The following is a 12411-nucleotide window of genomic DNA, read 5'->3' on the forward strand; positions in this document are numbered from 1 at the left end:
GGAGAGGGAGTGGGGGAGGGGCGGTAGGAGCTCACATAATAAATACCTTCTCTGCTTCCCATCAAGGTCTCTGCAGTCATTTATTCAGGCCAAGGTCGCTGAGTGTCTGCTGTTGCTGGGACCAGGGATTCATTACAGGAGAGAAGGCCTGGGTTGGGGGTGGACACGGACTAATGGATCCTGATCTCCCCCACAGCCCTAGTTCTATCTATCTTACCAAGATCAGACCTGGGAAAGAACTTAAAATCCTAAATGACCCCCATGGAAGCGACTTGGGTAAATGAGCAGCTGAAGAATGCAGGACCTGCCAGACCTGGATTCAAAGCCAGCCCCACCATCTATTTCCATCAGACCTTGAGGGGGTCCCTTAACTTTGGACTCTGTTTCTTGACCTCTGAAATGCAAGTGCTAGTTCTCACTCCACAAGTAGTTGGACCTGTCTTCAGTGCGACAGTGCACAGCAAGCACTCAATAAACTCACATTTCAATGGCTTATCATTGTTGTCGCCAGCGCCATTCCTACCGCGCTGAGGCCCAGAGATGGCCTGTGAAGGGAGCTTCGGCTGCAGCCCTGGCTCTGGGCTCTGTGTCACTGTAGTCTGCTGTGTGTTTTCTGTTAACTTTGTCTCTCTCTCAGCCTTTGTTTCTGTTACCCTCTTTGTCTGACTTTCCAACGCAGGCTTCCTCTTCCCCCACCCATTTCCTGTCTCCCCTTCCCTCGGCAGCTGAGGTGCACACACAATCAGCTTCCACCTCACAAACCCCAACAATGCTCTGCGGGCTCCCCTCCCCCAACCGGCTCACTTAGTGTAGCTCAGGCAGTGGCGGTAGTGACGCATTTATAGTTTCCTCTGGGAGGGGGTCAAGGATCTTGGGCCTCATAAAGGCCACCTAGCGTTTCTCCTAACACTGGTGCCCTGGCCCTCTGCCTATGATGGTGCCACCCTCAGTGTGGCCCCAGGTTAACAGGGGATTCTTGGCCTGTTTGTGCTTGAGACAGGGTTCCTGCCTCCTGCCTATAACAGAAAGTGTGCCAGTCTGCTGCCTGCAGCTGGGTGCCCGGGGAAGGGGTGTTTGTTCTGTCTTCCACTGGTTGCAGGAGATGGTGCCCAGCCCCACACCTTTAACAGGGTCTCTGGCCTTGCCTCTACCTGAATTAGAAGTGGTCCACTACTCTCCAACCATAGTGTTGTCCTGCCTGCTTCCTTAAGCAGCTGGCTGTCCAGCATCTGCCTGGAAGAGGAGTGTTCGTTAGCCTACCCTCTGACTATAATAAGCGATGGTCCTGTGCCCAGAGATGATACGGCTATTTTCCTGACTGCAGTAGCCACGTTAGCCTGACACCTGCCTATAGCATGGGGTTCTGCTCTCCGCCTGCTGAACGGGGTACTGGACTCTCCTCTGACTCGGAAGTGATGTTGCCTTTGCCTCAGAATGTAACGAAAAACTGTGTGAGAGCAGTGCTTCTTGCCTTTCACTGACAGCTGAGTGTGTGTGCGGCTGTCTGCCCCTGCTCTTTGGGGTTTAAAGGCTGCCCTTGAACCTCTTGTCCGGGTGCACCCTGGAGGTCAGGAGGGAGATAACATCAAATATCCTCCCTTCTCCCCCAAGTGTCACCCTCAAGGTGAGGAGAGCTAGGCCTGGAGATGTACAGGACCCTCAGGGACTGAGGCACGAGGGACTCTGGTGGCAGGAAGCTTGGGGTGCTGGAGGCTTGTGGTTGGGCTACTGGGGCCCTGTTGGCTGCGGAGCCCTCAGGAGGAGGCAGGAAGTCAGGGTGGGACGTGGGCGCGAGGAGTCAGGTGGTGGCTACCACGGCGAGGAGAGCTGAAACTGTCTGGGCAGCCAGGCTAGGCCAGGAGGACCATGTGAATGGGGCCGGAGGGCTCCTGGGCTGGGCAGGTAAGGAGACTGGGAACAGGGGTCAAGGGGCTGTGGTTGGGAACCTGATATCAGGGGGTGAAACTAGACATGGGGCCAGGCTGCCTGGGTATGCAGCAGCCCTGCAGGCTCGGGGAACAGAAGAAACTTGCTGAAGGTCAGGCAGGAGGCATGCAGTGCAGCCAGATCACCGCTTTCCTGTGTAGATGTTGGCTCTTGGTTCTGCCGCACTGCCCGCCGTGGCCTCCACCTCACTTGGAGATCTGGCACATGGACTATCAGGTATTAAAAAGAGCTCGCTTTGGCAGCGCATATACAAAAAAAGAGAGAGAGAGGAGAGAGGGAGAGAGAATCCCCAAGTCCAGTCGCTCATCCCACGATGGATGAGCCTCCTACACCCAGAGAGGGCCCAGCGCTCCCTCCCGGCAGGCCCTCAGCAAGGCGGTGGCAGAGCCAGGTCTTGGGACAGAGTGACAGTCTAGGGCAGGCTGTGACCTCCCATGAGGCAGGGTAGCGGACAGGCTTGAGTCAAGGGACCCAGAATCCTTCTGGTTGCTGGCGCAGAACCCAGCGACAAGAATCTCCTGGGAGAGACCGGAGTCACCCAGAGCATCCGAATGGGCGTGAGTGAAGAGTCTTAGGCGCAGTGACCAGCATTGCTTGAGAGAGGGAGGAGTCTCCGGTTGGGAGTGGATGGATATGTGAGGGCATATTTATCATCTAGGATGGCGCCTTCCTCTGACTGGACGCTGGGAAGTTGGAGCGGAGAGTATAGGGGGAGAAGGGGAGAGGAAGGGCTATTTTAATCCCGGACAGGGGTGCAGTTGGCCCTGAGAGAGGAACATCTGAACTTCCATCTGGAAAGTTGCCATTCCTGCCCCTGCCAAGTGTCACAGGATGTCCTCCCCTCCCCCCTGGCCTGCTAGTTCCCACTGCCCCCCGTCCCCCCGCCACCCAGTGACTGCAGGTGTAGGGCCAATTGGTCCTGTGGGTTCCTGCTTCAAACCCCAGCAAGGTGGAGGCCCAGGAAAGCATAGTCAGCTAACTGCCCACCCCCTCACCCACCTCCTCACTCTCAGCCTACAGTCTGTGGGGGGAGTCCCCACCTGCACCAGGCCGTCCAGGTTTCCTCTGCCATTGGAGTTTTTCTTGACACACAATTTCCATCTAATCCTTCAGTCCGCAGGCCGACGCTCTATCCACTGAGCCAAACCGGTTTCGGCATTGGAGTTTTTCTTGACACACAATTTCCATCTAATCAGCATGTCCCGACCTTTCTCCTGTCCCTAGCTCCAAGGCCTGCAGACTTTGGTGGGGGCTGGGGAGCACGCGGACTCTCTCTGAATCCAGGGGGCTCACCCACACCCTGGACAGGCATAAACAGTCCCCCTTCCCACCAACCCAGCCTGTAGTGACTGATGACCCAGCGCTCGAGGCAGAGGTTCTTCTCAAAGGGAAAAAGTGCCAAGTGATGGGGCCAAGGACAGGCGAAGGATTCAGAGGGTGGGAGAAGACATCCCTTGGTGATCTGGGAGGCTTCCTGGAAGAGTCAAGGCAGTTCTGAGAAGGATAATGGCCCACTTCGGAGAGTACCTAAAACATGAAGCCATGGTCTCTGTCCCTGGGTTCTGTTCCTTGTATACCATGATGGCAGAGATCTCAGAGCAAAACCAAATGCGAGACAACGGATGTAAAAAGCACGCATTTCAGAGGCAGGCAGACCCAGGCACAATTCCGGTTCTGCCATTTTCTTGAACAAGTGGCTTCACCTCTCCGGACTCCAGTTTACTTATCTCTAAAGAGGCAATAATGAGTCTCTCCCTTACAGCGTGCTTGTGGGTACTCAAAGAGAAAATAATGACTGTGATGTGCCAGGGTACTACCCGACACATAGTAGGTGCTTAACAGAGGTTGGCACTCCATCTTCCTGCAAGTGTGCACCAAAGGGAGGGATGCCCACACCCAGAATTACTTCTACTCAGCGCCTTGGCAAACCAGTGAACCACCCATTCTCTCACACTTGTGGTGTGGCTTTGCAAATGAGCTTGTTTCCTGTGTATAGTGGGTGTGAGAATTATAGACTAAACTACAGGTCTACCTTAGAAGAGAATCCCCCATACAGCTACACAAACACCCTACATATCATCATTGGAAAATGTATATATTCACGTATGTTCAGAGGCAGAGGCAGGGACTACACATACAACACACACTGGACCCTACAAATCCATATACACACCCACAAGCTGATGGCTTTAAGGCCAAGCTTAATTCAGTGAAAGCAATGCTGAGAGGAGCTGGTGTGTGGGTGGCATGGGGACAGGCGAGACCACGATACTATCCAGGGATGTGGCCTCCTCTAAAACCAACGTTAGTGTTGGTTTAAAAGTATCTGCAGATGCATTTCCAATGCTTGTTCTAAAGAACACTAGTTCCCTGAGGCGCCTGGAAAGAAAAGGGTTTTGGAACCAAATCAACATGGTCTCAGCTACAAACTGTCCTGATTAGCTTCGCGGTGGACGTGAGCTTGTTAAAGCTCTGGAAGTCCCTCCAGAGAAGGAGCTGGGTTGATTTTGTCTAACCCAGTGTTTTCCAAACGTCAGAACCTTTTTTGCCCCCAGCATCACCTCCTCCATGTCTACCCCGTTTAAGACAAGGAGAGGAATGGAAGGACGGACTGTAGAACTGATCTTCCTCAAATGATCGTGTTTCTTAGCAGAGTGTTTGCATTGATGGTGGTTTTATTGTTTGTGTGTTTTTTTTCAAGTACAAAAGTAGCACAGGATTTGAATTTTAAAAATTCAAACAGTATAGAGGCATGTAAAGAAATGCAAGAAATGCAGCTCCCTCCAATCTCACTCCTGGGGCATGCTCACTGTGGACAATTTGGTGTGCATTCTTCCAGAATTTCCTATGTATGGCTACTAAAAAGCCTGGTGGTTAAGAGCCTAGTCTCTGGAGGCAAGTAAACCCAGGCTCAAATCGTCACTCCACCAGTAATTTGTTTGTTATGAGACCTCAGACAAATTGCTTTACCCTGTTTGGGCCTCAGTTTTTGCATCTGTAAAATGGGGATAATAATAGCACTTACTTCATAGGATTATTATGAGAATTACATGAAATCATGCAAATAAAGGCTTAGCAAAGAGCCCTGCTCAAAAGAACCCCCTATATATATATACACATATTTAAATGCAAATACGCTTATACTCTACATTCTATTCTGTAACTTCTGACCATGCTATATCTGGGATGTCTTTCCATGTCAATACGTGGCGATCTACCCCACCTTTTCAAGTTTTAGCTAACCGTCACTAACTTGGTAAGTGGATAATGGTGGTGATTTTGAGATGCTATTTCCTGGCAAGTATCGGTGTTCTGTGTTGTCAATGTTGTTGTGAGTCACAGACATTACCCATCGGTGAGGTGAAGACAGGCATTTTGGCTTCCTGTGAAAATGGAGTAGCCTGCCAGAGGGGCACCCGGCTGAGTCAGAGGGCAGGGCCAGGTGTCTGGGAACCTCTCTGTTTGTGCACCTCTGTATCCCCAGCACTAGACCAGAACTTGGCACATAAAAATTGCCCACTAAATTTTTGTCAATAGGCTGGCCCATTAAGAAAATTGTGCCACCCTAGTTGGTTTGGCTCAGTGGATAGAGAGTCAGCCTGCAGACTTAAGAGTCCCAGGTTCGATTCTGGTCAAAGGCATATGCCCTGCTTGTGGGCTTGGTCCCTGGTAGGGGGCCTGCAGGAGGCAGCTGGTCAATGATTCTCTCTCATCATTGATGTTTCTATCTCTCTCTCTCCCTCTCCCTTCCTCTTTGAAATCAATAAAAAATATACTTAAAAAAGAAAAGAAAAGTGTCTGTCCTGGCCAGTGTGGCTCATTTGGTTTTGCATCATTCTGTGCACCTACTAGTAAAGGTTTCAGATTCGATTCCTGGTCGGGGCCCAGGCCCAGGTCGGGGTGTGTATGGGAGGCAACTTATCTCTCTCTCTCTCTCTCTCTCTCTCTGCCCCTTCCTCTCTTTCTCAAGTCAATAAAAGCATATTAAAAAGAAAAAGAAAAGGAAAATTGTGCCTCCTCTAACTCACTGACAGGCCTAAGCTCAAAATTGTCTCACAGTGCGGCATTTCCAAAAATATGGCCTGTGCACCATTGATGTGGGTGAGTGATTTCAGGGGGTGATGAATAGACGTTTACAAATGAGAATTTATGCATTAAATTATGTGTTTATTTTCATATGTACTGACTTCTATTTATGGCTGACGATACTGGTTTTCCATTTATGTTAGTGAAGTTTCATTTTAGGTAAATATATTAAAGGAGAAAAGGTGGTTCGTGAAAGTACCAAAAATGTCAAAGAAAAATGAAAATGATTCATAATTTTAGTCTGGAAAATGCTTAACGCTGGTGTAATGAAATGTTCATGCTAGCCTCCAATAACTATAATTCTCATTTATTTAGTGAGTCCTTATTATGTGCCAAGCACCACATTAGGCACTTTCTTATATGGGATCATCTATATATCATAGGTAATGCTCACAGTAGCCCTAGAAGCAGGTCTATTTTTATTCTCATTTTGTAGATGAAGTCACTGGGGGAAGCTGGGAACGATTTAGTAACCTGCCCAAAGACCATCTGCCAGTGAGTGACTGGGAGGCCTTGGGGTTGAACTTGGGTCACTGTGACATGGACATGGTGAGCTGAGCCTCCGTGACCTGCAGATTCCAAGAAAGTTTAATAAAGCAGCACGGATTGTCAAGCTGTAAGTAAGGCTCTGTCCTGATAAAACCCCATGGCGTGAAATGCACACAGAAGTATGAGGGAGGGCACTCACTACAAGGGATTACTAGGTCCATAAAAGTTACTAGTAGAAGGGCCTCTACCCAAAATACCAGCTTTAGCGTCATTGCTCTGTAGCCCTTGTTTATGGCAACAGTTAACTAGCAGAATCAGTGCTATGTTCAGCACACTCCCAGTTTGTGAGAATAAATTCAACTTGTTTGCATGTAAGAGACTTATCTTCTTGTTCCCTATTTTTTGGAAACTCTGAACTCACAGCGTTCATTCGAAAGTGGTATTATATAAAAAAGGAACACGTGTCCCTAACCTGTTTAGCTCAGTGGACAGAGCATCGGCCCACGGACTGAAGGGTCCTGGGTTCGATTCCGGTCAAGGGCATGTACCTTGGCTGTGGGCTCAATCTCCAGTAGGGGGCGTGCAGGAGGCAGCTAATCAATGTTTCTCTATCCCTCTCCCTTTCTCTCTGTAAAAATCAATAAAATATATATATTTTTTAAAAGGAACACATGAAAAAGGAGGCAACTCAAGACACATCCCTGTTTCACCCAGTAGAATTTATTTACCCTGTCTGCCAACCCTGATTCTTGGGTACTGTGATGAGGGTTCTGTGTGGGCAGCCCATAGTGAAGGCTCTTCATTGAACATTTGCAACTTTGCCAATAACCAAATCTTGGCCAAAAAAATAGGCCCAAAAATGGTTTGAAATTATTCCTGACAAATTTTGCCATGAGGTTGCCCAGAGTACAACAGTGGTCTGCAGTGGACTAGCCTGCCTGCTCTTTGTAAAGGATTAGCCTGAGAAACCCAGGCAAGAAGCTGGCACACATTTTGGACAGAACGTTCAGTAAATGAATAAGTTTATACTTCATGGAAGGAAAAGTGTTCCCCCCCCCTTTTTTTTCTTAATTTAAAGAGGACAAAACAGCCCGGCCCTTCTGGCTCAGTGGTTGATTGTCGACCCATGAATCTGGGCGGTCACTATTCGATTCCAGGTCACAGCATATGCCTGGGTTGTGGGCTTGGTCCCCATTAGGGAGTATGTATGAGGCAGCGGATCAATGACTCTCTCATCATTGATGTTTCTCTCTCTCTCTGTCCCTCTTCCTTGCTCTCTCTGAAACCAACCAAAAAAAAAACCAAAAACCTTTTAAAAAAAAAAAAAAAAAAAGAGGGTAGCCCTAGCTGGTTTGGCTCAGTGGATAGAGCGTTGAACTTCGGACTGAAGAGTCCCAGGTTCGATTCCAGTCAAGGGCAGATGCCCGGGTTTCGGGCTCGATCCCCAGTTGGGGGCGTGCAGGAGGCAGCCGATCAATGGTTCTCTCTCATCTTGATGTTTCTATCTCTCTCTCTCTCTCTCTCCCTTCCTCTCCGAAATCAATAAAAATATATTTTTTTTAAAAAAAGGGTAGAACACATTCTATGGCCAGCCAGGCCAGGTAATGTCTATGATCATGTCTATGGAGTTGATAAAAGTAATCAAGTTAGCAAGAATCAGAACTCATCGTGATATGATTCCTAAACAAGCCTGGAGTCCGAAAATCTAGTCCAGGACAGCCTGAGGTTTTTGATCAGTTCTACACAATGAGAGCAGGGCCACTATGTGTGTGCTTTGGGTACTTCACTGAGAGGCAAGAAGGGCTGGGGACTGAAATCTAGCTCTCACTCCACTCTCCAAATTTTTTGTTTGTTTGTTTTATTGGAGAGAGAGAGAGAGAGAGAGAGAGAGAGAGAGAGAGAGATCAGTTGCCTCTTGTATGTGCCTTGACCAGGAATCGAACTCACCACCTTCTGGTGTACAGGATGACACACCAACCTACAGAACCACATCAAACAGGGTTCGCTCTTCAAATTTTTTAACCCCAGGGACGGGTGGCCCTTCGAAATGGCACCAAGTGCTCTGAGGACCATGGACAGCCTTGAGTTTGAGGGAGAACATTCCAGACCCTAGTCAGAGGAGGTTTAGAATCTACAAAATTCCTGCTATTGACCTTGAATTTCTGAGTTGTGAGAAGAGAATGTCCTGTTTCATTTACCCCAGAATCTGCCCTCATTGCTGGTTCTGAAAGCCCTTGGGATCCCTTGGATTTTTTTTCTCCTTTTTCTTTCAGACAATGAGAAATTTCTATTAAGTTTTAATTTTTATTTTCTTTTTTCTGACTTCATCTATTAACCTGTTCATATAATTTTGGCTACTCAGCAATCTCTGTCAAGCAAAGACCAGAAGAAGGGAACCCACATTTTATATAAATAGATGTATCTATATAAGATCTCACAACTACAACAGGGACAGGCACAAAGTATACATACCCCTATTTTTGTATACATCCATCTGTATGCACTGACTCATACACACCCATGACTATGTGTACATTAGCAGGAATGCTCACTGAATCATATGCCTCCATATGTATGCACTTGCACTCACCAATCAGGTAAATGTACACTCAGAAACATGCATTCTAGGTAGAGGGAGAATTGTCTTGGAGAGAAAAGACTTTGTTAACAGAACAATGATTACATTTTTAAAAATATGTCCTTATTGATTTTAGAGAGACAAGAAGGGAGAGGGAGATAGAAATATCGATTGGCGGCCTCCTGCACTGAGCCACACCGTGAGCTACAAAGATTATATTTTTTTATGGAGAGTGGATCCAATTCTGTCACCCCTGCCTCCCTGCCCATTTTTTTTCCGTGACCTCTCAGGATCCTCCCACCTCTTTAGACTTCTCAGGGAGTAAGGGTAGAGTACCTTGATAAAGGAGGTAGGGGCCTGATTTGAGTTTCACGTCTGCCAAGAGTCGTGTACTATTGGGAAAATTACTTAACTTCTCTGATCCCCTGGCTTCTTCATCTTCAAAACGAGGCTGGTGAATTACATTAGGGCTTCTAAACTCTTCTCTCCCAAGGACTCCTTTGCCCCTGTTTTACCTCCCCCTCCCTCCCCCCACAAACACACCCTGTGGATCCTATGACTTGAAGTTTTTGCCATTAAACTATCTCATTTAGGTACTAATTTTCTTGTTTTCTAGTTCAAATTTTAATCAGAGACTTAACTAAGTCTGCACTAAAGAAACAATAAAACATTTTGTCAAATTAAGAAACAAATAATAATACAATTTCCCTTTAGACTTTTTAACTATTGAAATAACCTGCAAGCCTTCACATTATCCTGGGGCCTCCTAGGAGCGCGTCACTCCCAGTGGCTCTAGACTGGGAGCCACTGACATTGACAGGTCCCAGGGTTTTCTGATTGCTGCCAGGCCCTGCATTCTGAAGCCCACCTTTTAGAGAGAGCAGGATCTGCTACCTGCAGCCGGAGTGCTTCAGGAGCACAAACAAGCCAGAGAGGAAACACTGAGGGGTCAGGTACTGGCAGAGTTACAGAGTTCCTTTCCGCTTAATTTGACACAACTTGACGTTTTCCACTCATGGCCCCAGCCTTTAGGGATGTCAGGTCCTCTCTGATAGGCCCAGATTCAGTCCAGGATCAGGTCCTGCGTGATCTGGACTCTTGCCCAAAGCCTGGAGACTCCTTTTCCCTCCCTAGGTGACCCCAGCCTGGACTAGGTACCAGCTTCCAGGCCTATGATTCTTTCTGCCCTTCTGACTTCTCCTCACTGCTGCATCCCAGTTCATCCCCTCTTTTCATAACCCCAAACGTTTCTCATCTTTCTCTTACCCTTTGCCAAGGCCTTCAAGAATGTCAGGCCTGGGAGGGACCTTACTGATGTCAGTCCACAAGCCATCTGATGTTGGTGTTCTCCACTACATTATAACCAACCTGTGGTTTTCTACGGCCTGTTTGAGTAGCACAAACAACAGGATGCTCACGACCTTACTAGCTAGCTCAACTTATTTTAGGCTGGCTCCAGGTTGTCACCAGCCCTTTCCTGAAGGCTTTTGCTACTAACCAGTTCCTGGTCAGAATAAAAATAGCAGTCAAAAAGCCATTTGCATGATGACAGGAGAAGATTTGACTTTGGGTGGTGGGCACACAGTGCAATACACAGATCATGTAACATAGAAACCTACGCCTGAAACCTATATGTTCATGTTGACCACCCCAATAAATTTTAATTTTACAACAAAGGCATTTGCAGCCACAGATCAGTGAACTGTGGCTGAGCGATTTCTCAAATATCTACCCCCTACCCTCCTCCAAGACTCCTAACAGTAGGGGGAAGAATTAATGTGTCCCCCTTTCCTTGATTTGGCTTAAAATTCCATGTATATGTTACATCTTCCTCTATAATAGATCTGGGCTTGTTTAACTATATGAAGAAGGACAAGGAAGATGCTCTGGGAAGATGCACACCAGTGACTCTGGTACCCATGAGAGCTTATGAGTATCTCAGTTTAAAAAACAGGAGCTTGGGACATATGTAATACTTTCAACAATAAAGAATTATTAAAAAAGAAAAGAAAGAAGCTTGCCCAGCCGGGTGGCTCAGTGTTTGAGCATCGACCAATGAACCAGGAGGTCATGATTCCATTCCCAGTCAGGTCACATGTCCAGGTTACAGGCTCAATCCCCAGTAGGGGGTGTGCAGGAGGCAGCCAATTGATGTTTCTCTCTTACATGAATGTTTCTCTCTCTCTCTCTCTCTCTCTCTCCCCCCCTTTCTCTCTCTTCCTCCCTCTAAAATCAATTTTTCAAAAATTGAGGTATAATTGACATATGTCCTTAATTCTTACTAACTCAACCCTCCTTCCACTTGGGCCCAGCATGGCTTAGCAACTCTAGCTTTGTTCTGCTAGATAAGTTGTGTGAATTTAAGCAGGCCTCTCTGGGCTTTGGTTTGTTCACCTAAAATCAGAGATTAGATTTGGTGGCTGCTAAGTCCTTTACAGATGGGAGAATCTGCGCATTAAAACAATTTTTTAAATTGTTCAATCACAGTTGACATTCAATATTACATTAGTTTTAGGTGTACAACATAGTGGTTAGACATTTATATAACTTACAAAGTGAGCCCCCTAATAAGTCTAGTACCCACCTGGCACCATACATAGTTGCTACAATATTATTGACTACATTCCCTATGCTGTACTTTACAACCCAGTAACTGGTTCATAGGTCGACACTCAACACTGAACCACACCAGCCAGGCTGAACTTCTTAATTCCTTCACCTTTTTCACCCTGCCCCTCCACCCTCCTCACATCTGGAGACTACCAGTTCTGCATTTACGAGTTTGTTTCTATTTTATTTATTCTGTTCCTTAGAGTCCACATGTAAATGAAATCATTTGTTATTTGTCTCTCTCTAGCTGACTTATTTCACTTATCATAATATCCTCCAGGTCCATCCATGTTGTTACAAATGGTAAGAGCTTATTATTTTTTACGGCAGAGTAATAGTCTGTTGTATATTCATATGTACCACATCTTTTTCATCTGATTGTCTATTGATGTAAACTTTGGTTGCTTCCAAATTGTAGCTATTGTATATGAAATGTCCTTCTTTGTCTTTTGTTATAGCTTTTGTTTTAAACTCTATTTTGTCTGCCTGGCTGGTGTTGTTGGGTGGTTGAGCATCGATCTATGAACCAGGAGGTCATGCTTCGATTCCCAGTCAGGGCATATGACCGGGTTGCAGGCTCCGTTCCCACTGTGGAGCATGCAGGAGGCAGCTGATCAATCATTCTCTCTCATCATTGATGTTTCTATCTTTCTCTCCCTCTCCCTTCCTCTCTGAAATCAATAAAAATATATTTTAAAAAA

At 46.9% G+C, this 12411-nt stretch overlaps 2 protein-coding genes across 2 annotated transcripts in view; both read left to right on the forward strand.

Moving 5' to 3' along the window:
• FAM167B (family with sequence similarity 167, member B) overlaps positions 1-729 on the forward strand; it is a 3022-nt gene extending 2293 nt beyond the window's left edge. Inside the window, exon 3 of the mRNA XM_014549488.1 lies at positions 726-729. Coding sequence (XP_014404974.1) covers positions 726-729 — 4 coding nt within the window. The remainder of the gene's footprint in view (positions 1-725) is intronic.
• Positions 730-1775: 1046 nt separating this feature from the next.
• LCK (LCK proto-oncogene, Src family tyrosine kinase) overlaps positions 1776-12411 on the forward strand; it is a 21874-nt gene continuing 11238 nt past the window's right edge. The window contains exon 1 of the mRNA XM_005878350.2: positions 1776-1902. The gene's annotated coding sequence lies outside the window, so the exon portion shown is untranslated. The remainder of the gene's footprint in view (positions 1903-12411) is intronic.

Source organism: Myotis brandtii, unplaced genomic scaffold (genome assembly GCF_000412655.1).
Source record: "Myotis brandtii unplaced genomic scaffold, ASM41265v1 scaffold555, whole genome shotgun sequence".
Taxonomy (NCBI): Eukaryota; Metazoa; Chordata; class Mammalia; order Chiroptera; family Vespertilionidae; genus Myotis; species Myotis brandtii.